The sequence below is a fragment of the Crocuta crocuta genome, unplaced genomic scaffold, assembly GCF_008692635.1.
Source record: "Crocuta crocuta isolate KB4526 unplaced genomic scaffold, BGI_CrCroc_1.0 scaffold131, whole genome shotgun sequence".
NCBI classification, from domain to species: Eukaryota; Metazoa; Chordata; class Mammalia; order Carnivora; family Hyaenidae; genus Crocuta; species Crocuta crocuta.
This window is the reverse complement of record NW_027528977.1, coordinates 488,248-515,773: the sequence shown is the minus strand read 5'-3', so window position 1 is coordinate 515,773 and position 27,526 is coordinate 488,248. Positions and strand designations below refer to the sequence as shown.

The 27,526-nt window shown below is 35.4% G+C and overlaps 1 protein-coding gene across 2 annotated transcripts in view; it reads right to left on the bottom strand.

Annotated features, from left to right (window-relative positions):
• The window catches only part of PAM (peptidylglycine alpha-amidating monooxygenase), a 149,036-nt gene that overhangs the window by 55,648 nt on the left and 65,862 nt on the right, over positions 1-27,526 (bottom strand). For both annotated transcript variants that reach the window (XM_077757143.1, XM_077757144.1), the window contains exons 6-12: positions 12,894-12,942; positions 11,480-11,547; positions 10,055-10,135; positions 9,714-9,790; positions 9,280-9,383; positions 1,544-1,728; positions 395-463 (exon numbers count right to left, since the gene is read on the bottom strand). In XM_077757143.1, coding sequence (XP_077613269.1) covers positions 395-463; positions 1,544-1,728; positions 9,280-9,383; positions 9,714-9,790; positions 10,055-10,135; positions 11,480-11,547; positions 12,894-12,942 — 633 coding nt within the window. The remainder of the gene's footprint in view (positions 1-394; positions 464-1,543; positions 1,729-9,279; positions 9,384-9,713; positions 9,791-10,054; positions 10,136-11,479; positions 11,548-12,893; positions 12,943-27,526) is intronic.

The following is a 27,526-nucleotide window of genomic DNA, read 5'->3' as shown; positions in this document are numbered from 1 at the left end:
ACTTACAAAACAGTCAGTGAACACATCACACAAAATATACAAGATTTAAAATGGTAAAGTCCTTTTAGATTTCAAATTGCCCAAAGACTGTTTCTAACAGTCTATATCTGTTTCTAACAGATTATATTTGCATCATATATAAAAGATACAATATTAAATAAACCAAATCAAAGAAAGATCTAATGAGTCGAAATTACATCAAGGAATTTTACTTTCAAAGCTAAAGAGCAACATTTGACTATTTTCTTATGAATTATATATTATATAAACAAGCAATACATAGGGATGGAGGCTAAGAAAGAAACCTAAAATACCTTAGGAACGTTAAAATTTGGTTGCCTAATTGGAATACAAACACTTCTGCTGGCCGAGTTATAAAACTATACGTACATACCCTGTTCTAGTACTTCTTCTTCTCCTTTCGGCTGCTGTAGTAAGGACGCCTTATCTTTGTTCTCTGTTTCTGTAAAGGATCAAAAAAGCTGAGCATAAATTTGTGGGATCATATACTTTAAATAGCTTATTGGAAATATGCCTTCAACATAAAAATATGTTCAGGGTCTATGTTTCATAAAAACAACAGTATTAAGAATGTAAGTCTAATTCTCAAAAATCTCCAGTGTAACCACCAATTAAGATGAAGATTTCTGACTTAATAATTAAATCAACTACCTTTTCAGTAATACATACATGATACCAAACTTTAAAAATGCATTAATAAAACTGCTTGTAATTTTAAAAATGGAATGTAGTGACACTGTAAGGATATTTTAAGAACATTTTTAAGGCACATTCTGTAAATATATTAAGATCTTAATAAGTGACCTAATTGCTATGTAAACTTCATTCATAAAATTTCCAACAGAAAGACATAGGAAGTTGCTCTGGTACTTTGCTCTGGTACAATTCTAAGATTGAACTTAGAAAACTCCATAACGTCTCAGCATAGTTCATCCGATAAAACAGGGAGTGGGGTTTGCAAATTGTAAACTAACAATCAGTATGGTCATTCTGCAGAGGAAGAGCAAGTTCATCAACAATTCTGAGAATGAGACCAAAAGGGCCAAGATTAGAAATGCCTCATAAATCACAGACTCTTCTTTGCTTGAGGAGGCCCATTAAAACAGATAATTTAGGGTATGGTTGGAGACAATAACCATTTTCATTGGCAAACTGAAGCACTCTTTAGAACATGGTGTATAAATTCATAAATTACATAAGTCATTACTGGCTGTGGGAGGAATCAAATGAAGAAACTAGAAAACATAAAATTAAATGAAGAAAGAGGTACATTTCTGGAATTGGTCCCCAAATTAATCTGTGACATCACCAGTTGAGATTTTTCACTTGAACTGTTTTGATGGGACATGTCAGGAAGGTAAACAGGTTATAAAAGAAGGAAAAGTGGGAATCGGGATTGTGCATACAGGAGATTGTGACAGGAGGAGGAGGATTTTAAATATTAATCATATAGTCTAGTGAGATACACAATACAATATAAAATATGAAAGCATATTTTACTTTAAATTAATATCCGTTTTACCTTTGTGATGTCCATGCATCATAACCATATCAGACTGCACAGGAATCGGAATACTGGCCTCTGGTGGTATGGTTCTGAACATATCTGGAGCTACATTCTGTGTGCAGGTCATGAAAGAGACTGCGTGCCTAGCTTCCATGTAATACATAATGTACAAGTTGCACATTTCATCACTAGATGTGCCACTGCAAGCAAAAAAGAAAAAAAAAAAAGACACAACAAATCAGCCATTCACATAAAGCACATTCTTAATGCAAGAAAAATACAACCAGTAAATCTGCCAGCAATAGGTTCAGAGGTGGAAATATTGTGCATTTATTTTATAGCTTTCATTAAAGCTCATCACAGTCTTCAGTATCTAAAGCACAGTGTCAAAGGCCTATTTCCACTTCATAATGGAGTATCTGTTTGCACTCACTCCATAGATAGCACCAAATACTGCAGATGGAAATGGCATTTAAGCAGCCATTCTTTCCTCTTCTAAGTCCTTTTATTCTTTAGCTCTTCTTCCATTTGCTAAAACTCACAAATTGGGCAAAGCATTTTTCTGACAGAAAAATCTTAATTATTCATTTAATCATGGCAAAATTCAGGACACTTTAACAGGAACATCATATATTATTCACAAGTCTTCAAAAATGCCTTCTTCCATTTAACCTTGAGAGGCTAGGATCTTGCTTTGGGTAACTGCCTCTTTCCTCATGGTCAGATGAACAGAGAGTCATGTACTGATACTAAGACGTCATAAAGATATCCCTGATACCTGACCTGGCACCTTGGCTTCTACAGCATGGAAGAAAAGAGAGCCTGAGAAGTGATACAAAATGAAAGCAGTCTTAAGCTCTTCTAAAGGCTCAGACCTCCATGGGGTAGGACTGCACAACTGAAAGACTCAATATTAAAAATAGATTTTAAGGGGTAACTGGGTGGCTCAGTTGGGTAAACATCCAACTTTGGCTCAGGTCATGATCTCATGGTTTGTGGGTTCAAGTCCCACATCAGGCTCTGTGCTGACAGCTCGGAGCCTGGAGCCTGCTTCAGATTCCGTGTCTCCCTCTCCCTCTGCCCCTCACCTGCTCATGCTCTCTTAAAATAAATAAATTTTGAAAAAAAATAGACTTTAAAATAATGGGATGATGGGGCACGTAAGTGGTTTAGTCAGTTAGGTGTCTGACTCTTGGTTTGGGCTCAGGTCATGATCTCACAGTTCTTGAGGTTGAGCCCCCCACTGGGCCCTGTGCTGATAGCATCATGCGTGCTTAGGATTCTCTCTCTCTTTGCTTTTCTCTCGGCCCCTTCCCTGCATACATGTGCTTGCTCGCTCGCTCTCTTTCTCAAAATAAATAAACTTAAAAAATATAAACAAATAAAAGAATGGGATGGACATTTCTAAGATAAAAGTTCCAAATAATATAAGTTATACTAGCAGTTTAAAACAGGTTTTCTGCTTGCTCAATTCACATGGGTTATCATGTATTTTATTCTCTGCATTATTATAAAGAGGGAATTATTTTGGTGAACCTTCATGAGATTTTCATTTCTGAGGTAGTTTGCACAAATGCATGTTTCCTTTTTGGTGTTCTGACAATTTTTAGCAAGCCTCTGCTAATAAAAAAACAAGCTGTGAAGTGGACTATTTGCTCTACAAAAATACGTCAGTGGTGATTTTTCCAGCAATGTCATGTGGCACTCACTTCCTCTCCATAGCAACAGAATGACATCAGCAAGGGAAGGAAAAAAAAAATTTTTTTCCAAACAGGGATGTGGTTTCTGTAAGGTCTGAAAATGTAGAGCCCCCAAGAGACCACAGGAATGAATCCTTGCCATAGGAAGCTCTCTTCATGCTTTGAATGTCATCTGGCTTCTCACTCTCTGAATCAGATGTGTGCCAGTATAACTGCCTCTCCCGTGAAATATAAGCAAATGATGAGGTGCAATCCCAAACAAACACGTGTTCACTACACAGGTCTTCCTGTGTCAAAACACCATTCCTAAGAATTCCATTTTAACATTGCTGGAGTGGGTCGGAAAATTATGTGCTATCAAAGAGATGGCTGGTGCCAAAGTAATAAAGTCAGAACCTCTCACTGTATTACCTACCCTTTCCCTGTTCGAAATAAAGTAAAATGTGTAGATCTGTAAAGACAGAGATGAGGGAAAAGAAACTCAAGATGTGGCTCTAGTTTAGGAGACCTTGAATCATCGTGCAGAGAAGGATAGCAAAATAATCATGTATGCTTCTCAAATTAGTCAACGTAAAATATTAGTAACTTTATATAGTAATAAATGAAACTTGCAACCAATCCATGGACGGGTCCTTCCATATTTTACCTGTATGGGAACATTATGCCCATGTTCATCTCTAAACACATGACTGTGAGATAGCATAATCAGTTCACCAATACAGTTTATTTAAGGTACCGATTCTATGATACAAAATCAAGCTGGTCAGATAACTTAAGAATCTTTGCTATTATAAAGAAATTTCATTAAAGAGCTGAAGAGAAAGAAAAGAATCATACTTTATTCTTTTCCATCTATAATTGAACTTGTAGTTGAGGTAATTCTGAGTTCCTATCTGACAGAGAAATGATCACATCTTAAATGTGTTAGGATTCAAATTATCCTTAGTATTGGCAAACCAGTTTGCCTATATTATTCCACATCCATCTTTCTTCCACTCAACAACAACAATCTGATGTTAAATCAAACTGCTTTCAGGGTGCCTGCTCAGTCAGTTAAACATCCAACTCATGATTTTGGCTCAGGTCATGATCTCAAGGTTTCTGAGATTGAGGACCCTGTCAGCTCTGTGCTGACAGCGAGGAACCTGCTTGGGATTCTCTCTCTCCCTCTCTCTACCCCTCCCCTGCTCACAAGCGAATGAGCGTGTGCATCCTCTCACACTCTCTCTTTCTCATAATACATAACTAAAAAAATCAAACTGCTTTCTGATTTCCTAAGGGAGAATTCTGACATATCTACACTTATTTTCCATAAACAACAACACATGCAGTTCAACTTTGTCAATCTAGTGATTATTAACAATGAGAAAGTATGGAGGGAGGTTCATGTGTCTTCCCTGCCTCCATTTAATGGCCCTTTAAGCATTTCCTAGTGCCAATGTGCTTCCCTAAATGATGCCTCCTGGCACTACCTATATTCCAAAATTATAGTGGTGCAGGCCTTTCATCTCCATGCAAACTAAAGTGCTTATGTGATTACTACTTTTTATATCAGCTAGCTCTAAATCTGACAAATTGTGATGAGCCTGAAAATAGTTAGGCCCTCAATAAATATTTGTTGAAGGAAGGAAGAATGAATAATCTATTTTAATAAATGTTTACAACTTGATATGGCATTACCAGGTACCCCTAATATATCATACTGCTGAGTCAGGTCAATTTTATGAACTCGATCTATGGTGTTCCAGAAAAATATTTACAGCTATCTGTTTATCTATCTACCTATTTATCATCTATGTTCTATGAAGGTTTAATGAAATATATTATTTCATATTATAAAGACATGTAATAGAGATTTAAGAAAGTACCAAATATTCTGAAATGTCCCATTAGAAAAACCCAAATCTTGTACACTAGGAGTCTGATACTCCCTCCACTGTGTTGATGCCCTCAGCCCTAAGCCCCTTACACCCAGCAAATGCTAGGTTTAAAAAAAAAAAAAAAAAAAAAAAAAGATGGTAACCACTAATTCTGGAAAGAAATATGAACACTTTAAATAACTTAATTTTCAAACCTTTGAATTGTTTTGTAAGAGGTTTCATGGTGCTTTTAAACTTACACATTAAGGAGTTATTGATCATATAACTTTATCTTTGCATATAATATACTTTAAAATGTTGATTAAAGTACTGCTTGGTATCTATGAATATTCATTAGGCATTCTCATATGTCCTTGAAATAATTGGTTCCAAATGAAAAATATGACGAAGAAAATTGACCAAATAGGTAAATATTATCTACCAATTCTCAAGAGTTAATTTAAAAATTTAGCATATAAACTTTCTGGCAAATTAGCTGACTTAATTAGCTTAATTAACTGACTTAATAAAATTCTTTTTTTTTTCTGGTTTGTTTAAACTTGACAAAACATTAGAAATGAATTTAGAGAAGTGTCATACTGAATATAAAATATGTACTGCACTCAGACACAAAATATTGCTTTTACATAAATTAGGTAGTACTATGTTGTCATTATATACATTGGTGCAACTTTGTCTAAGACATATTCATATTTACCATTTAAAAAGAAATTTAATATACCTAGGTTAAAAAATATTACCATTCAGTAAATTTATTAACACATATTATTTTAAATCCACTTATTTTTTTAAAGTTTATTTATTCATTTTGAAAGAGACAGAGAGAGCAAGCCAGGGAGGGGCAGAGAGAGAGAAAGAGAGAGAGGGAGGTAGAGAGACAATCCCAAGCAGGCTGTACACTGTCAGTGCAGAGCCTGATGCAGGGCTCGAACCCATGAAATGTGAGATCATGACCCGAACCATAACCATGAGTCAGATGCTCAACTGACTAAGCCACCCAAGTGTACCCAAATCCACTTTTTTTTGAAAATGTTTACTTATTTATTTTAAGAGAGAGAGAGAGAGAAAGCAGGGAAGGACAGAGAGAGAGAGAGAGATTGGGAGGGAGGGAGAATCCTAAGCAGGCTCCAGGCCATAAGCAAACAGCCTGATAAGGGGCTTGATCCCATGATATGTGAGGTCATGACCTGAGCCAAAATCAAGAGTTCGATGCTTAACTGACTGAGCCACCCAGGCACCCCCCAAATCCACCTATTTTTTAGTGGTTGTACTTTTTGTTGAGTTTTGAAACTATGAAAAAATTAGTCCCTATTTTTAAAAAGTGCTTTTTATTAGTTAACTATGATTGTTCCACCCAAGCAAAATTTTCTCCAGTCCTAAGATTTTTAGCTTACTACAGAGTTAAACTCAGATTGGGTGGAAGAATACTCAGCTGAAAATCTGGGTAGGCCACTGACAGAATTTTCCCATAAAACCTAGTTTCCAGTGGCTGCAGAAGAAGAAAGTTAAAAACTTGATGCTGGTGATTCTTCCAGTACATGGAGGGACATTTACAAGCCCCATACAACCTGCAGGTAAGTAGAGTTGTATCTGAGTAGGTGTCATGCTCATGGCTCAAACCTGTGCCCAGTGGGAATGCATGTTCATGTATACAGGTTGGGAGTTAGGCAGGAGGGGAGAAAAGAGAGAGGAAATTTACAGAGTGTTATTTAACAGACCCATAAACTAGTTTCCTTTTTTTACTGTTTACATTCTCAACTGTTAATTCTATAGTACCCTATGGAAGTAGTATCCATTATTTTATAACACAAGTTGGGTTGATGCTATAACTTTTCTAAAACTAAAATGCATGTTAAGTGCTATTGGAATACCATGCATTGTTATGAGAATTTTTATTTATATTCAAATTTTACTCAAGCCTGTCTTATTAGCATACCATTTCACTGGGAAAAAATTGCTTTCTTAATATAAATTAAATATTCCAAATATGGGCTCATCCAATAACATAATTTCCTGTAATTTCCTTCTATTTCATTTATATTTCAAAATGACACTCCTTTAAAGACAAGTTAGGGGCGCCTGGGTGGCTTAGTTGGTTAAGCGTCCGACTTTCGCTTAGGTCATGATCTCGCAGTTCATGGGTTCGAGCCCCGTGTCGGGCTCTGTGCTGACTGCCGGCTCAGAGCCTGGAGCCTGTTTCAGTCTGTGACTCCCTCTCTCTATGACTCTCCCCTGCTCACACTGTCTCTCTCTCTCCTAGAAATAACTAAAACATAAAAAAAAAAAATTAAAAAAAAATAAAGACAAGATAGATTGGTATAGCCATTTTAGGGTATTATTTTATTATTTCTTTACTTATTTATTTAGACAGAGAAAGAGTGAGAGAGAGAATCTCAAGCAGCTCCATGCCCAGCACGGAGCCTGATGTGGTGCTCAATCCCATGACTGTGAGATTATGACCTGAGGTGAAATCAAGAATTGGACACTCAACTGACTGAGTCCCCCAGGTGCCTCTAGGGTATTATTGTAAAGCAAAATGTCTATTTTTAAAAAGACTAGAAGTGTTTAGAATGAGCTCTGGACTCCGAAAACTGAAAGAGCCTTTTGGAAATTACTTTGGCCTCTCATCTTGGCACTATTAACAAGTTACTAATTTCTATGTTGGATACTGCCTCACAGAGAATACTCAAAGGATATGATTTGGTCAAAGTTACAAATTGTTAAGGGGGCTCTCAGCAAAAATTTCTACCTATTCCACACTTGACCTTGTACACTAATACACAGAATGTGTTGAAAGGGATTTTTTCTTACTTTGTTTACCTATTTCAAAGGTAAATAAAATCGCCAATGGCCCTTCAGTAAAGCTGTGGAGGTCTATGCTAACATAGAATGGAAAATAGCTGATCAGTATCCTGTGATTCATATTACTTCATGTAAGAAGTAAATGTCTGATTCCTTCCTTCAAATCTAATTTTGTCTACTTTGTCAAGCCTTTTCTTACTGTTACCATTTGTGCGACTCAGTAATTTTGTTTTTCTTAAGACTTTTTCCCAAACTTAAAAAATTTATTCAAAAGCAAAACTCTTGGAAACTTCTTGTTTAATATAACTTGATAATTTTTTTCTGTTTATTGTATCTTTAGCCTTAGAACTGATGTTTATTAATATAAAAACCATTTTAGAGAGAAATAAAAAAATCCTATTCCACTGTCTCAAATGCCCTTTGTTTCTTTTACCTGCTTCAGCATCTTTTCCCTTTCCTCTGACAACCAACAGCTAGTGTTGTCATCATAAGAGCCATCTCTTAGTACATCGAATGCGTATTTTCAGATGCCTATTTTCTATACCCTCTCTTTGATCAAAGATAAGTGGTTTAAAGCTCCAGCTTCCAGGTGGCATCAGTAAATATTTTATAACCTAGTTTAACACGGAAAGAAGGCTCCTTGGTTCTCTTCTGACAATAAAAAAAAAAAAAAAAAAACACCAAATAAGCAAGGGTTGGATGGNTATGATAAGAGACTTTATCTTTCATTTTTAATTTAGGCAGACCTTCTTTGAAAGAGTTTATAGTGCTTTGAAAATTTTCCTCAGTGTTATAAAAAAATGTACTTCTTTCAAAGAGGCTCAGTATTTTAAAAACTGTTTAAAGTCCAATGTTCTCTTTTAGAAAAGTGCTACATATTATTATTCTCATTTGGTTGACGAAACACCTGGAAAACAATGAATACATCAAAGTTTAACAGGCAGAAGAAAAAAAAATCACACTTCTGAGTAATTAATGGATGCCTCCAAATGTGGAAGCTATATATTTACCCAAATTTGAACATAGGGCAAAAGGACACTTGAGAAAAAAATTTCATATGCCATTATATTTTTCTTTATTAAGTGAGCCTAAGGAAGTGATATATACTCTAGTGGTAACTATAATATAGAGAAGTATGATATGGAAGGTTTTGAATAAAAAGGAGGAAAGGAAGCATGAAAAAACAAGCACGTGTTCTGGGGTTAATCCATATCACTCAGTTCTAAAATGAGAAAAGGTTATATATAATTTACTATAATTGCTCATGATCGGAAAAAGTGTGTGATTCATTCACAAAGATAACTGTCACCTATAATCATTCCTTGCCCCAATAAAATATTTTTAAACAGTGAAATTTGCAGAACCATACCCAATGTGCGTGGCTTCTGTCCTTCCTTCGCCAGTGAATACACATCTTGCTGCCAATATGTCACCAAAACTAACATCTACTGGGTGTTCCACAGGGTAGAAAGCCTGCCAAGAAGATAAACACAATTCATTAAAATTACCAATAAAACCCAGCACTGCATGCTTTAATAATGTGAGGCTTGGCACGCCCTGGGTAGAAAGGATGAAGACACACACATACAGACACATGCTTTATCACCATGTTTAGAAATGTTAATAGAAACCATCAAGTTGGAAGTTGTAAAAAAGGAAATAACACACAGCTTAGATACAAAATAATGGTAGATTTAGAGATGTTAGGATTCTAGAGAAAACCACAAAGATTCTATGAGGGTTTCTAAAATTATCTGCTGATTAATATTTTTTTCTCTGAAAATTAAACTAGCTTCTACACACCTGTGGCAGCTGGGGGCTCTGGCGTCCAATTAGTGTCCACTGTCCATTTCTTACTCTATATCCACTTACTACCTTACCTGTAATGAACATAAATTAGAATCATAAAATATTAGAAAAATAAAAGGCATTATTTGCTTTCCTTCTTCAAAATAAAATTTGAATATTGTCAAAACTCCAAATGCTAGGTATTTTAGTGAAAATATATGAAAAAAACATAGAATTAAGTAAAATCTTTCATAGAAACAGGCTTAAGGTCAAATATAATCTACCTTGCACATTTATAGCATTAGCAAGCACGATAGTAAATGTTTATAGTTTAAACTAGAGTTTAAAGTTCTTACCTAAATGGTGAGTGTGAACTCTATAGGCAAACACATGCATTGGATACTTCTTGTAATGGCATGAAATGTCAGAATTCACCACTGTTAGAAATGAAAACACAGAACAAAGGTCACTATCCAGTTGGAAAATAACATTATTCTTGTCTAAAAGTATGTATAGGTAGTAGTATGTATCAGATGGTAGGCATAGGGATTGTCCTATAAAGTAAACATGCACTGATATACTCAGTAGATATTACACGCTCTTATTATGTGCCAGCCAATTTACTAAGATGACTTAATAACCTCTTGCCCTCACATTTAATTTCTTTCATAAATAAAATGACTAGGACCAAATCAAAACACCACCATAAATAAAAACATAGGCTTAATCTGTTACTTTTACCATGAAATTTATGCAATGGAAAAAGTTTAAAAATTGTTTTTATTTTTTAGAACATAAGGATTGTTGAAAAATTGCAAACATCTAAGATAACTAGATTGACAGTTCTATTGAAAAGGAACCACTTTATATACTTCTCTTTCCCTTCAGTCTAAAACACTGTAGCTATTCAATAAATATGTCTTTGATAATAAGTGAACAGTAACAATGATACCATACTTGTCATTAATTTTAAAGGATTCCCAGTAAAACCAAATGAATAATATTTAATAGAGCATTTTCATCAGAGGATCAGATACATTGATAAATAATACTACACTTATTCCAATAGCTTTTTGTAAGTTTAGGAGAATCAGCTATTAAACAGGGAATTAAGCTCAGTATATCTGATTTCGAAGACTGAGTCAAATCAAGATTTGCTAACCTCTTGATTTTGAAACTGATATCCTATGTAGTAGTTTATGTCACAGTATGTTATGAGGTTTGTTTTTGGCATCTAAAGAATGGAAGACTGATTTGTAAAATACTCAGGATTTATTCTTTCATTTATATAACCTCCTACCTACCCTACCCATGGACCTTAATTTTTAGCATCTCAATAAAAGAATGGATGAAAATGAACCACTGGCTTGGAATAATACAAAAATCTATTTTAAATCTAAGGATAATAAAGAATTGGTTTAGGGGCATCTAGGTTGCTCAGTCGGTTAGGTGCCTGACTTCAGCTCAGGTCATGGTCTCGCAGCTCGTGAGTTCGAGCCCCGTGTTGGGCTCTGGTGCTGATAGCTCAGAGCCTGGAGCCTGCTTTGGATTCTGTGTCTCCCTCTCTCTCTGCCCCTCCCCCACTCGTACTCTGTCTCTCTCTGTCTCTGTCTCTCTCTCTCTCTGTCTCTCCAAATAAATAAATGTTAAAAAATTAAAAAAAAGAATTGGGTTAGTTTTTAGGAACATTGGTAATTTCAAAATTTTATAAAAAAATATACTGTAAATGCATTTCTATATATTATGTAATGAGATAAGCATAAATATGTAAAGATAATTACCTTTCTCTCCTGGTGGAATAACAGTGTCAACAGACATCATAAGGTACATGCCAGCAATTAAGGGCTGTCTGTGGGAAATAGTAATATGTATCTCAATTATTTGAAACATCAAAACCATGGCCTTAGAAGAACAAGATATACTTCAGTATACCAGTCTATAATATATGCTTCATATGAAAACTAAAACAAAGCAATATGGAAAAAGAGGTAGAATAGATGTTTTTCTTAAAATAACTTAATTTCTTGGGCAAGGAGTTAAAAACACGTTTTTATGGCATGGTGCACTTGGAAAGCAGTCTCTAATTGGCTCCTGTGATGGTTAATCCTATGTATGTGTTAACCTCATGAAGTGAAAGCCCAGTTGCTTGGTCAAACATCGGTCTAGATGTTGCTGTGAAGTTATTTTTTAGATGTGACTCACATTTAAATTATTGACCTTGAGTAAATCAGATTACCATTCATCCTGTGGGTAGGTAGGTCTCTTAAGAGAAAAGACTGAGGTCCTAGGAAGAAGAAGGAATTTTGCCTGCAGACGGCATTGGACTCGAGTCTGCATGTTGACTCCTGCCAGAATCTCCAGCCTGCCTTGCAGATCACAGGCTTGCCAGCCCCCACAATCATGTAAGCCAATTCCTTGAAGTAAATCTGGCTCTCTCTATACATATATGTATGTGTGTGCGCCTGCGCACGTGTACTTTCTACTGGCTTGATTTCCCTGGAGAATCCTGGCTAATAAAGCTCCCAATAATTCCTAACGCTGACATTCATGCCCTTGTCGAACCCTCTTCCCTTAAGCATGGGCTGGGCAGAGTAACTGGCCCTAGGGATTTGTTATTTCTAACAAGCAGAATAAGGCAAAAGCAATTTCACTTTCTTTCCCCTAGCAGTCAGAGTGTAAAGATTTGTGGCAACTCTTTTCTTCACCTATCAGACTTTTACATTATTCAGTAACTTCTGAGATTAGGCTGCAAAAAGGCTGTGATTTCTATCTCGCATGCTCTTTCTTGGTTTTTCTTGGTGGGTGTGATGGAAATGAGTTGCCATATTGTGAGCTGTCTTGTGTAGAGCACTCGTGGCAAGAAATGAGTGAGTTCTCCAGCCCACAGCCAGCAAGGAACCGAACCCTGTCCACAGCCATGTGAATGATCCTGGAAGTGGTTCCACCTCAGTGGAGCCTCCCACCCCCACCCCATACCCTATGAGTGAAACCCTGGCTGAGCCTTTGCAGCCTTTGTGTGAGACCACCAGCCACAGCCCCCAGCCAAGCTTGTGCCCAGAATATTTGTTGTTTTAGCCACTAAGTTTGGGCTAATTTGTTGTACAGCAATAGACAATGAATACAGTAGGTTTCCCACTTTTAAGTTCTCAAATATCTTAAAGCTGTCACTTAGCTAGGGTAACAGGAAGTACTTACGGCAGGCGTGTAAGGTGCAAGGACACACCAGAACAGTCTTTGTGATTATCTGAAAACACACACACAAAGTAAACATCTTAAATAAGAAAATGTGAAAAACGAATTTCAAACTAATAAATTTTAAATGATTATAACTCAATACCCAAAAAAACCCAACTACGTTTTGCCTCAATGGTGCTTTACAGTTTACAGAGTACTTTCATATTCATGAATATATTTAATCTCTAAGGCATCATGACTACAACAGTCTGGTTTTTCCTTGACATATCAAGCTGACTAGGTAACTGCTTTTCTGTAGACATCCTAGATACTAGTCACAGCTTACAGAAGAAAGTGTTGCTGCTCTCTGTGAATGATCGACATTGTTGAAACATCCAGAAAAGTTGATTAACTAAATGTTTTGCTCCATGGTGGCTCCAGACAACTAGTTTCTCTATTTTAAAAAAACTGAAGTAGTCCATAATTTGTGCTTTTAAGATATGACCATGTTTAGAGTCTGCAATGTCTGTGAAATATGAATAGGAATCACCCCATTATAGTCTCTATGTCTTGCCCATCCTCACCTCCTAAATAGAGACGTGATGCTAATTTCCACCCCAACTTCAGTGGAAAGCCTCTGAGTATCTCTTTATTTTTGTCAAGGACCCTTTAGAGGTCCTTTAGACAAACGCTTTTCCTTATTCCTTTGCATTCATGAAGTAGAAAGAAGGTAAAACTTCAAATTACCCACCATAATTTTTATCTCCGTTTAACTTGCTGGTCTGTCACCACAGATACTTACTCAATCCTTCTATTTCTGTATATGTTAAATTCTTTTTACTTCACATTTTATTCTAAGTATTTATAACACATTATATATCTCAATTTTGAGAGGTGATTTAATATAAATAACTATAGTGTGTGTGAAAGATTGACAAATTTATACTTGAAATTAAGAAGTGAAGTATGCTAATAAATAACAGCAGATGGAATAGTTTAAGGGAATTTTCTTCTTTCAGCTGTAACTCTTATGAGAAAAATAAAGGCAGCTTCATACAGTAATATATAATAGCAGGTAACCTAACTAACAAGATATGCATTTTGATTTACAAGAGATAAAAATCAGAAAGTATAACAAATCATTAGTTAATACTTTGGCAAGAAAATACAAAGGAAATTTTTTAATATAGTATTAAGATTGATTTTAACAAAGATAGTGTAGAAATAAATTCAAGGATAAACATTTTATATTTAATCAGGTGGGGTGTTTTTGTTTTTGGTCACTTTACAAAAGGGTCTCTATCCAGTCCCCTAAATCAAATTCCAGTGTGGTGATACTTTCATAATATCAATGAGGTTTTTTGTTTTGTTTTGTTTTTAATTTCAAAGTAAGTTTTAACGAGATGAGGAGATGAGGCACCTGGGTGGCTGAGTCGGTGGAATGTCTGACTCTTTGATTTCAGCTCAGGTCATGATCTCAGTTTGTGAGATTGAGCCCAGCGTCAGGTTCTGTGCTGACACTACAGTCTGCTTGGCATTCCTCTTGCTCTCTCTCTCTCTGCCCCTCCCCTCCTCTCAAAATAAATAAATAAACATTTAAAGAGATGAGGAGAAAATAATAACAAATAACAACACAAGTTTATCTTAAGTTTTGTCTATGCTTTTAAATACAGAAAGAATAATTAAGTATTGTTTTTTAATGCATTAAAAATTATTTTGGGGGCACCTGAGTGGCTCAGTTCGTTAAGTGTCCAACTTCAGCTCAGCTCATGATCTCATGGTTTGTGAGGTGAAGCCCCACATCGGGCTTTCTGCTGTCAGTCAAGAGCCCACTTTGGATCTTCTGTTTCCCTCTCTCTGCCCCTCCCCTGCATGTGCTCTCTATCTCTCAAAATTAAAATTAAATTAAACATAAAAGATTATTTTTGAAAATGTTTTTCTAAATGAACTACATGAGATTTAGTAAATATGCTTAGTCTGTACTATTTTCAAAATGATTAGCCAAGGACTTCACCCAGAATTATGTAAATATCTACATGATCAAAAGAGAATGGCTGAAAGTCTACCATTCATTGATGCCGAATGATTTCCAAACTCCAGGGACTCACTTATTTAGGTTAGTCAATTTTAGGAAACATTTCCAGTACCTATCTTATAAGGTTATTTTGAGAGACAGTCATCATCCATTCATTCAGTTAATATTTATGGAGTATTTGCTATATTCAGACACTATTCTATACACGGTGATATAGTGAAAAATAATATATTCAAGTTTCCTACTCTAATGGTACTTATGCTCTAATGCAAATGGAGGGATAAGAAAATGAGGTAGGAGAGATACAGAGAAGCAAAACACCGCATATATAAACAAAATAATGTCACACAGTAAAGTCAACAGGATTACGTGAAAGTGAGTATCCATTTTATGCATTGTGGTCCAGGAAGGATGGCATGGCCAAGGGGCTAGAGATTGTGTAGGCCATGCAGAGTGTGTTAAAAGTATTATTATTCTCTGTCTGAAAAATGCCTCTGGAAGATTTTAAGGAATGAAGTGGCAGGACCATATAAGGTGTTTACTTAGCAGAGTCCCTGGTACTTACAGATTAGTAATTACTAAATGTTAGGCTATGTAATTTTTTATTTTAATTAACAATATACCAAGAGAGAGTTTTTCCCCATATGATGTCCATCCAAACAAAAGGGCCAATGTGCAATGAGAATTACTTCTTGGTTTTACATTACATTTTTGCATTGAAAGACTCAAGGGAGTCACATTTAGATAACCAACTTGGCTAATACTCTTTACCATGACATAAAAAAAAAAATCAGGAATATGGAATGTGTTTTGTGGTTTCTCTGTAAATAAGCTGAAACCAGAGATGTGTTAGAGATTTAAAAAATCTCAACTGTATTAAATATACAATTATAAACAAAAAAAAAATCAGGAACAACTAATAAATAAAAACACATTTCAGGAACTATTAAAGAAATTCATCATTAAAGCTAAAATTTCATCAAATTCTGAGTAGCAGGAATGTTACTAACAGTAGTAATGTCCCAGCTATTGCCAGGGACAGTGCATCTTCCATTATATAATATTCTTTACTAGAATTGTCTAAATGGAGTGGCTTTTTACTCAGCAAAGGTCAAAAATAAGTCAAAAATTTATACACGTTAATCTATATATGCCAAATTTTAATTTGAGGACTTTTTTTAAATACTCAGACTTATAAAAGTTTTCTCCAAATTAAGTAAGAGCCATTGCTATGTAACTGTTGTATATTTACTTCATTCTAGAGTTTTAAGAGTGAGTCACAGTCTCACCACTCACTCCACTGTAAAGATACAGTACAGGTTTTCTTCTGATCCCACGTTTATCAACTTCATGCCATATCTGCCTATAAAAAGGTCAAGGATACCATACAATCGTAGCAAAACAGCTAAAAAGTCAAGTAGTAATACGAGATCACCAACACATTCTGAAGAAAAATATCTATACTTCTGACTCACATATCATAATGACTTCAGGAAAGACTGAATTTTAAGGCTCTAAGTTTTTTTCCTTATATAGTGTAAATCTAATATAGGTAGAGGGCTGGTGAATATACATATAAAAATGCAAAGTAAAAATCTTGCCCATTTTTTAAAAAGCTCAAGAAATAACAATAGATAGCATTAAAGTTAGTTACAAGCTTAAAAACCACACTAGATACAGTTTCTGAGTCTCTGCTGAAGGAATTTGTTTACATCAGATTTATCTGGTCAATCTGACATACTGAATCAGCAGGAAACAAGGCATTTCTAAAACCTATGCTGTGTATGTGCACAGGTATGTGTGTAAGCATGCAGATATGGTATGCTTTAAATTATAGAGTACATTCTGGATTATCATCATTATTTAATCATGGGTGACAGAGATAATTCTGTGTTACTTTAAGAAATTCTGTTACTTAAGGGTGCCTGGGTGGCTCAGCCAGTTAAGTGACTGACTCTTGGTTTTGGCTCAGATCATGATCTCACCATTGTCAGCTCTGTGCTGTTCCAAGCAGTGTGGAGCCTGCTTGGGATTCTGTCTCCCTCTCTCTCTGCCCCTCCCCTCCCACTTTCTCTCTCTCTCTAAAAAAAAACAAATAAACATATAAAAAAAAGAAATTCTGCTACTTAAGAGTGGATACATACTTTAACACTGAAATTTTAAAGTTTATTTTTGAGAGACACAGAGACAGCGCGAGTGAGGGAGGAACAGAGAGAGGGAGAGATGAAGAGAGAACCCCAAGCAGACTCTATGCTGCCATCAGATGATGCTCAGATGCTAAATAGATGCTCGAGAGATGTTCAACTGACTGAACCACCCAGGCCCCCGTTAACAATGATATTTTAAGTTGAACATAATTGTAGAAGTTACCTCCAAGTAAGGAAAATACTTATAAAACATATTTATATACATTTTAGACATTATTAGAGTTAATTGCTATGCATATATTATTTCAAAGTGAAATTTTATTATTGTAATGGTTGTAATCTCTTCTAGTGCTTTTTACAGTTTGCCTTGAAGAGCCTATGTCCTTGCATATACACACAGTAAGAGGTCCCAGAGGGAGCAACTTGAACTACTTAGAACGAGGCAGTCTGGGGGCCCAGTGAGTTCTGGACGCACTGATAGTCTTACAGCAAGTGGCAGCTCTGGAGAGAAGCATATTTCAGCCTAATGTTTGGTGTGAAGATTAAGACCTCCTAACTCCCACTGTGATCCTTGCCATAGTGATGCATTATTATTTCCAGAGCCTCTACTCTGATCTTACTTCTGGCAAACTCAGAAACTTCTGCTGGTTTTGCATATTTTACTGACAGTTTCCAGTGTGCTCTGACTTTGTCTGCCCTTCTGTTGTGACACAGTGCTTCAGCCACAGGATACAAAGCCTCACAAGAACTCATTCATTTCAATTCATTAGGCTACATATGATTCTGTCTCTGACATGCATCGTCATAAAAATGGATGACAACTTAAAAGGTTTATTATCATTAAAAAATACATCAGTGCCTCTGCTAATGTCTTACCACATAAAACAAAAAAGCAAAATCAGGACCGAGATCATTAGGAAATATATAGAAAATAGACTCAGGATATCAACTTCATAAGCTAGCTGAAAAAGCGCATTGGAAAGGCTGATTCTGTGACTAGAATGAAAGTAAACAGGAGAGAAGGGATGAGAGGAAATAGATGGAGAGGTTAATGTAGGGCAGAAGAACAGAGAAATGGAATTCCATAGCTTAAAAATAGATAGGAACAGTAAAGAGTCAAATAACTAAAATAGCCTGAAATTATAGAACTGAATTTGAAAGAAAGATAGAAAGTGGACAATTTCCCCAAGTTATATTTCCATGTAAATATTGTACATGTTTGTACATGCCCAATGTACAACGGAAGATTTGTTGAGTGGGAAGTTTGAAATTAATCTGTGTATTTTAATCACACACAGTTACTTGACCATAGTCCCGTATAAGATCTTACGTTGCAGCCAGGTGCTCTTTTAGTTCCTTTGTCTACAATGAGTAGGATGTGGAAGGTTATCAATTTTAATATTTGCTAGATTTAATAGTTGTGATCAATACTGATACTACAAAAAACCACAGTCCATAAATGAGATAATCTATGGAAAAAATGTATACTCTATGTGGAGCATAGTAAATATCCAATACATATTAGTTATTATTAGCATTATTCTTTTCATTAGTAGATTCTAAAAATCTTTAACACACAAATATTTCTTTTAAGAAATATAATTTCATAGTCACAGGTATGGTATTTCTTTAATGGAAGAAACTGGACCACATAAAATTTCTTCAACTATTAACAAAGTTATAGAAGGGGAAAAGAACATGAAACTATTCTTTAATGTTTATTTTTGAAAGAAAGAGAGAAAATGGGAGAAGGGCAGAGAGAGGGGAAGACAGAGAATCTGAGGCTCTAAGCTGTTAGAACAGAGCCCAATGCAGGGCTTGAACTCACGAGCTGTGAGATCATGACCTGAGCCAAAGTCGGATGCTTAATCCACTGAGCCACCCAGGAACCCCAAACATGAGAATATTAAATGAGTAAAGACATGGTTAAGAAGAGGAATTGGAATTGAAATGGTATTTTAAAGATATTGCACAAAATAGGAATACTCTCAAAATAGGAAGAGAAATGCTAATTCAGAAGGACCTGTATTAGGTAGAGACAGAACAGAGTAATCAGTGAATACAGAAATATTAGTATGACATAAGTACCATGCTCTGGCTAAGATGAACTTCTTGGAATGGGTACCACAGGACCATGAAAAAGTTGATAATGCATTGTTTCAAGGTCCTTCTACAACTCTTAGTAATCAAGCTCCCCTTGACTAGACCCAAGACAATTGCTTCTTTCTGAAGTCTGGACTAGACATCAGTTCAATAGGCTCCTATGTTTGCAGAAAATATATTTTTATCTTGAAATTGAAACTGTTGCTTTAATCTACATTTATTCACTTATCCTGCACAAGTGCCTTCATGCAAAAATTAGGCACTTCCTATTAGGTCTTCTTTCCAGCTAGCTTCATTTACTTTTTAAATTTTTCTTATTCCAAAGTAAACTGTTTCTTCCTCATTGGATTGGGCTATAGGTTCATTTTTTTCTCTAAGGTAGACTGGTAAATACTTGACTCTTTAGCTACTAACATTCTGTACTTACTGAGGATTGAACCCAAGATACCTCTGTTAAAGAGAACTTTCATAATTGCTGTTCTCTTTTAGTAAGTTATAATTATAGCCTAATGGATTTCAAGATACAGAGATGGAACTTCACTCCCTAGATAGGTATCAGAAGACATTGGGAGTACATTTCATTATATGTCATTACCTTCCATTATAATGTCATATGTATGTACTAGAAGCTTTTGTAATAATGAGACATTAACAGTGGAAAAGTTAAAATTATTTTTTTAAAATAATGTAAAAATAAGATGTAAAATAAGAACTTCTAATAATGTCTTAGAAGCACATCACAGCATAGGACAGTACATGGTACTAGTAGTTGAATGGGAAGACTTCTGGAGAGTAGTCAGATAATGGAAGAAAAAAGTATTTCCGGACACAGGATGAGACTTGAAAACAGTATTCAATCAGAATCTAATCTTGAGAAAGATGAAAACTGGATGACCACTCCACAAGGGCCTCAAGCTTGCCTCTTTTGAGAAATTGCTCTCCTCTGCTGAGGCAGCCACAAAAGGTATTTATGAAATATATAGACCCAGAATTTCAGAACTGGAAGGGACTCTGAAGAGGATGGAGCTCAACTCATGCACTTTATAGAGAAAAAAAGTCTGCAGGGATTAAGAGCTTTGGCCAAAGTAATTTAGCTAACTGGGTCACAATTGGGTATCAAAACCAATTCTCCAATGTTAAGAGTTAATAAACCTTACTTAAAAAAAAAAAGAGTTCTATTTCTTAAACACTTCCAAGGCATTTTATTTATGAAATATCCTAAAGCTAAGATAAAGGAATTAAGCAAGAATGGATAAGTAACCAGTGGTACTTAAGGACATCCACTTAAGCAGGAAGTTCATTTCTCTTAATGGCAGGTGAAAGCATGGGATATGAGGTTATCCATTCCAAACTATTTAGTTTGCTTTTCTAATAATAGCTTGTAGTTCCTACTTGGATACATAGCTAAGTAGCAAAGTAACTATGTGGAATAATGCATGATAATAACCTATTACATTGTAGGTCCTTAGAAGACTCTGAATGCATGATAATAACCTATTACATTGTAGGTCCTTAGAAGACTCTGAATGCATGATAATAACCTATTACATTGTAGGTCCTTAGAAGACTCTGAATGCATGATAATAACCTATTACATTGTAGGTCCTTAGAAGACTCTGATCTCTCCTAATCTTTCCCTCTAGAGATAGCCTTCTACATTTCATGAGCTCATCTTGTCCTGGTTGTTTCCTGCTTTAATAAAAAAATAGGTTAACCATCAATCCTGGGGGAACCAACATATTGTTATAAACTACATCCCACTAATTGGAAAAGTCCTACAGAAATACAGTCATAGAGTGGATTTCAATTCAGTGCACTCTCCTAAGATAGTAAAGGATAAAGAATACCCATTATTTACTATTCCAACCACAGTTTTGTATAATGGATCCTTTCCTTATGGAAGTACTGACAAAGTAGCCTGAAACCATGCCAAGTCTTGTGAAAAACAGAGTAACATCTTTAATCATAAGAACATATTTCACAAAATTTATAAGCAAACAGCTATATCATAGCCTTTCCACTCTCTCAGAGTGTTCTAAGCATAAGTTAAAGGTTACCTTCCCAATTTTTTCCCTGTCTTAAACAAACAAAAATGAATCAAAGATACCATAGTATACACCAATAATTCTGCAGTAATGTATGTACATTGGTAGTGTGATAACTATTTGCTTGGTAAGCTTGCTTGATCTTTGCCTTATATGTTCTAAATGAACAATATTAATTTAATGGGACAGATGATGTTTTTCTGAGATTACATCATGGCTCCCAAGGTGACCAAGAATGGGAGATTACTTGGGGATTCATTTCTAAAGTCAGGAAAATTTTCATGTAGACAAAATTACTTGGAAAATCCCTTGGGAGAGGAAAGAGTGCGGTCTCTTAATAGATGCAACATAGCCAGTTGCCTTTGCATTGGAACAGATTGCTGTCAGTTTTGTCCATTGGACCAGGTTGTTAAAAATTTAAAAATATTTCTATACAGTTGGACTGTGTGGCTATAGAATAAAAGGTTCTTTCTGTACACTGGAAATGCTGCAGCTGATGAAATGGACACAACACAGGAAGCAAAGAGGGAACAGCTGAGGGAAAAGGAAATTGGGGTCTTTTCCTATGTTCACTCTGGTTTTAATGAAGCTAATACACAGCTCCTTTATTGCTTTTGTGGTACCACCTGTATCATAAGTGCAAGTCTTAAAGTCACTTGACAGTACTCAGTAAAAAATGATCCTCCAAATTAATCAGAAGATGTATACCTGGAAGCTTTTTTTTAATTAAGAATTTCTTCAAAACAAAATCTGAAGCACCAAGTTGCTCCTAGAGAATTCACGGATCCCTGAAATCACAGACTCAGAATATTAGTACTTTCCAGTTACAGATCTGCTGATATAAATTAATCTCTACTCAAAAAGCATGAACACCTTGAGCTGTCACAGCAAATATGTATCTGCTTAGCAAATATAACTGTGATAGAGGCACTGCTAATACAGACACAACCTGGAGGCCATTGAGAGCTGGTATAGCAGACTAGCTTTGGTGCTAAATAAACCAGAAATATGAAAAAAAAAATCCTTAAAAAAAGAATGCCTTTTGAGGCTGACACTGCAGCAAGTTAGCCTCTTTTGATTTTGTATTCACTGCTATGGGACTAGAAATTACTAGCTTCCATTTGTCCCGTGGCAAGGAAGAGAAAATGCATTTATCCATCTTGCAAGAAGATAACTTGCACAAATGATGGCCTGTACTGTTCCCAAAAGAGATCAAATGGAAGGCAGGCAGGCAAGCTCACCAATGTGTTTTTATAATCATTCTGCTGGTGGAGGATGTTAGGGCATGACTAATGTCAAAGCACCTTCCTGTTTCCATCTTTTATGAATGCTAAAAAAAAAAGTATCTACAGCAAAGCTTAGGGTTTATATGATTTCTTCTCTCAGAATTACAAAACTGCTCCAGAATCATAATTCTAAGGAAGTAAAAGATAAAATCCACCAACTCTAAGTAAATAACAGTATTTTTTTAAAATGGCACTGAGTTTTTAAATTATTGATTGATTTTCAAACTTTTTGTTGAGCTATATAATATACAGAAAAGTGCACAAATCAGAAGGTACTTAAGCTTCAGGAACTTAAAAAAGCTAACATACCCTTGCAATCGGCACCCAGATCAGGAGAGAAAACCCTCCATTTGTGTCCCATTCCTGAGGCATTAAGTTTTAAATCTTTATGTTATGGATATGCCATATGTAAACATCATTAGTCTTTCTGGAGTTGTCTTTTAGGTAAAACCCAGCACATTTAACCAGCTTCTAGTTAAATTGGGCTATTTTAAAAGTCATACGTAGTGACTGTGAAATATTTTGTCCCTTTCTCTCAGTGAAAGCTCAATCAACTTTCTTAAACTCCTGCATCTGTGCTTTTAACATACATTCATTTTAAAAATGATAATCTAAATTTTCTTCTGCATTCTTCCCCATTTTTGTCTGTTCTCCCCACTGAGGGCTGAATGTACATACAAAAGTCTAGGAACCACAGAAAAAGTATTAAATGAATAACGGAATGAAAAGGGACTTGAAAAGTTTTTTTTATTATTTTTTTAAGTTTGTTTATTTATTTTGAGAGAGATCACACAAATGGGGAGGGGCAGACAGAAGGAGAGACAGATTCCCAAGAAGGTGGGACTCAAACTCAAGAACAGTGAGAACATGACCCAAACCCAGATTAAGAGTCTGACACTTGACTGACTATGGCATCCAGGCGCCCTGGGCCTTTAAAAGTTTTATTCAACGATACTGTTTTAAATTCAATTTGAAATATAAAGCTAAAAATGTTTCTCATATAAAATGCTCTATCATAATTTTAAAAATTATTTGAAAGTTTTTTTTATGCATATAAAAAGTTAACCTTTCACCTCCTTGAGAATTGTTACCTCCTTGTGCAATGTGTTACGTTCTCCACCTTTTATTTAACTTAAGTCTCTAAATGCTCATGAATGCTAAACAAAAAGAGGATACAGTATGGCAGCACTATCCTACCTTGTTTTGAAAACAGGAAGTTCATATTCTGCAAATGCAGTAATTTAACTGCAATATATGCCTTTTGAAGCTCAATCTAAAATCAGTGGCTAAATTTTCCACCCAATTATCTTTATCATTTTAAAATACTATTGTGTATTGTGCTTGGTTCTTCAATGAAAAAACTTAATCTAAAAATTCTAATTTACATATAATTATGCATGCATGTAGTTCTTGGTATTAATTAGGGAATACACTTTAAACATTAGAGTTCATATATTTGATTTAACATTAATTTTCAGTCACTCAATATGTTTATGTTGTAATGTGAATAAAGTAACATTTATAAAGCACTTCAGAGTTGAGAGGTAGTATATAGGTGCTAAGTAGCACTTCTATATTACTGAAAAACCATTGAAACCCCTTGGTGACCCAAATTATCTCTCAAAACTCCCTTAGTCCTTAAGCAAGTCTTTATACTATAAGATAAAAGATTAGTGTAGAAGGGACTGTGGATACTGATCAGATTTTATCCTTCATTCAGTAATTTATCACACTTACGTTAGAAAAACAAGAATAAGATACACTTGCAAAAACATAGGGCTACACAAGTGTGGGGAGGAGAAATATTCCTACAAGAAGAAAAACTCTTCAGAGTTTTCAAAGATAGAGAAAGAATTTATATGTAATGAGAAGAAATGGAGAACAGGATGAAGGGTTTTCAAACTGAATGAAGAAGAGAGAAATGTTTCCATTGGCAGAAACAGGCAGGTTAGTGGGGTTTCTTCCAGGCCTAGGGAAGGTTGGATTCTTTTTTTTTTTTTTAACAATATTCTGTAAACATCACTAAATATTATAATTGAATCATTTTCATCAAATGCCTTTTTGGTCATATATTTATTGAGGGTAACTTTTCCATTTCACAAGTAAGACAGTCAACTACCATAAAAGGGTATTAATAGTAAATGGAAAATGGAAGGTGCAAATCCTGGCATATATTCTTAAAAATTTCTATCTTTTGCCAGAATTCTTAGCACATAGGAGGCAAATGTAAACATGCTAAGGCAATGAAGAGGAGTAGCAAGAGACAGGGCGAAGGGTAGGAGACTAGCTGAACTATGGGCAAAATGGGTGACGTCCGAGGATGACGCCTTGGAAAGTGTCAGTACCCTGAACTAGATTTCACTGAAACATAATTGCAATGGGCAAGTGACTTTTTATGTGAGCCAATGGGCAAGTAACTTTATTTCTCCTCTTAATTTCTTTTGGTTAAAAAATGAAATGTTATCTGATATTAATTTAAGTAGAACTAATTAGATGGGACTATGTAGCCCTGACCAACTTCAGAAGAGGAGTTAATAAGTAGGAGTGATTATAAAGGCATGAGTTGCAAAGGAGTAAATGAAGGTAAAATATAAGCTTTTCTTCGAAAACAACTAGAAAATAAATTCAAAATATGGAAAAGTAAATGGTATTAGGGGACGTTTCTTTCCTAAAAAAGACATCATTTAAGGTAAATGTTACATTGTTCAATGTCAAATTGCTTTAAAAAACACATTTTAAGGGATAAAAATGTTCTGACTATATTCTTTAAAAAAGAAATAATACTGCAGTGTTTTATACATCTTCTCATAACCAAATGAATGAAAATGTAATTTCTGCTGCTTCATGACCATATTTATGTATTAAAATAAACAGGTGTCCCATGGAATGAATGAGATGAATAAGGATCATTAGTCTTCCATACTGAGGATGATTAGCAAAGTGAAAAAGGTAGGGAATCAGGGAGCTCACATTTATGTGAAGAGATTGACAAGAGCAAAAAGATATTGCAGGGTAATAGGCTTCTTTTGGATCATTTGAGAGGTACTGAATAGTCCTAAAATCATTCCCATGACTCACATCAAGCTGCTTGTGTATAATGCAGGGTAGACATGAACATGAAGAACATCCGATTACAATTCTTCTGAAATAAGTGGTACCATCAAGCAACCTGATTCAGAAATATCCCTGCTTGAGAAGGGAAGTGGATTACTTCATACATCAGGATGAAAGGCAGAAATGAGATGAGGTAAAACGACTCCATTTCTATCCGTATTTATTCTGTTGTGCATCAATGAGCTCATTCCTCCTGGTTCCTGGTAGTTCAAAGGACTCTTAGAAACACTGACTCCATTATTTGATTTATATAGTCAGGGCATGAACTTTCGCTCATAGACAAACTAGAAATCCAACACAAATTAAATTATTTTGGTTTTTAATAGCATTGGACTAGTAGCTATATCACCTTAGGCAAATCACTTAACCTTTCTCAGCATCGATCCCCATTTCTGTAAAACAGAGGGGTTAGGCTAGATGATCCTTTCAGGGACATTGTTCTTACTGTATCACCCTGAAGCCTCAGGCTCTGGTGTTAAAAACCAGCATGTTAAAAGCAAGTTAGTATACAACTCATAAGATCTATGGTTTTTACTCCTTTTTTATCTCAGAAGAAAAGAAAACTTACGGTTTTCTTTTTAACAATTCTTAACCACGTTTCCATCTCTTAGCTGAAAAGGACTAAGAAGCTATGGAAATTCTGTGTAGGTGGAATGTTCCCAAGTACGTGCCAGTCATTTCTCTCTCAGAATTGGTCTCTGCTTTTCTCTTAAATTGTAGTCCCTGTCATTCCATACACTCCACTTAAAAATAAAAATGTAAAGGATGCCTGGGTGGCTCAGTCAGTTAAGCTTCTGACTCTTGATTCTACTCAGGTCATGATCTCATGATTCATAGAATCGAGTCCTGCAATGGACTCTGCTGACAGCATGGAGCTTGTGTGAGTTTCTTTCTCTCCCCCCCTCAATCAATCAATCAATCAGTCAATCAATATAAATAAACACTAAAAAAGTAAAAGTGTAGGGGGCGCCTAGGTGGCTCAGTTGGTTAAGCGTCAGACTTCGGCTCAGGTCATGATCTCACGGTTCGTGGGTTTGAGCCCTGCGTCGGGCTCTGTGCTGACTGCCAGCTCGGAGCCTGGAGCCTGTCTTTGGATTCTGTGTCTCCCTCTCCCTCTCCCTCTCTCTCAGAAATATATAAAACATTAAGAAAACAAGTAAAAGTGTAAATAATGGGGGGAGGACATAACTAATTTTTGCTACCCTTCCAAAAGGTTCATCTCAATTAAGTGTAAAGAAGAAACATTTGCACACCTATAAATAGGGAGGGAGATATCCAAGACAGTCATCTATGCATTGTACGTGGCTTCTACTATTACGGCATTTTAAAATCTAAACACCGAATTTTTTGAAAAAGTTAAGAATAAAAATAAACTCTCCTTCAAATTTCTACGTGAAATCAAGAAAGTGCTAGGATAACCAGGCAGTAATTAAATGCATTTTCCTCTTTCAAAGCTTCCCCTTTCTTAAGAGAATTGAGATTTAATTATACTTATTTTGGTAAATGCAAATTATTCTGCTCATGTCCCAAGCCCCAGGAGATTGCCCTGACACATCCGTAGTACAGGGAAAAAAAATGTAGAAGGAACTCAATTCTTACTAGGAAAATCTGAGCCTCAGTTTTTAAATTTTAGTTTGTATCAAAATCAACTGGGCAGCTCATTAAAATTTCAAAATTCAGGGTTCCCTGGTGTGCTGGTAACATATTGTTGTCTCTGGGGAAAAATATGCTTGTATGTACATATAAATATATTGTTGTTTTTGTTAATATAAGAGATATGCAGCACATAATTCATCAGTGATAACAGAATATATAATATTCTTTATTGTAAATTCCACATCACCAGTTGAATTTCATAGAATCCTTTCCTTAATTTTTGCTGAACTTTTCCATAGCCAATATATAGTTGTAATGGAGGAGTAAT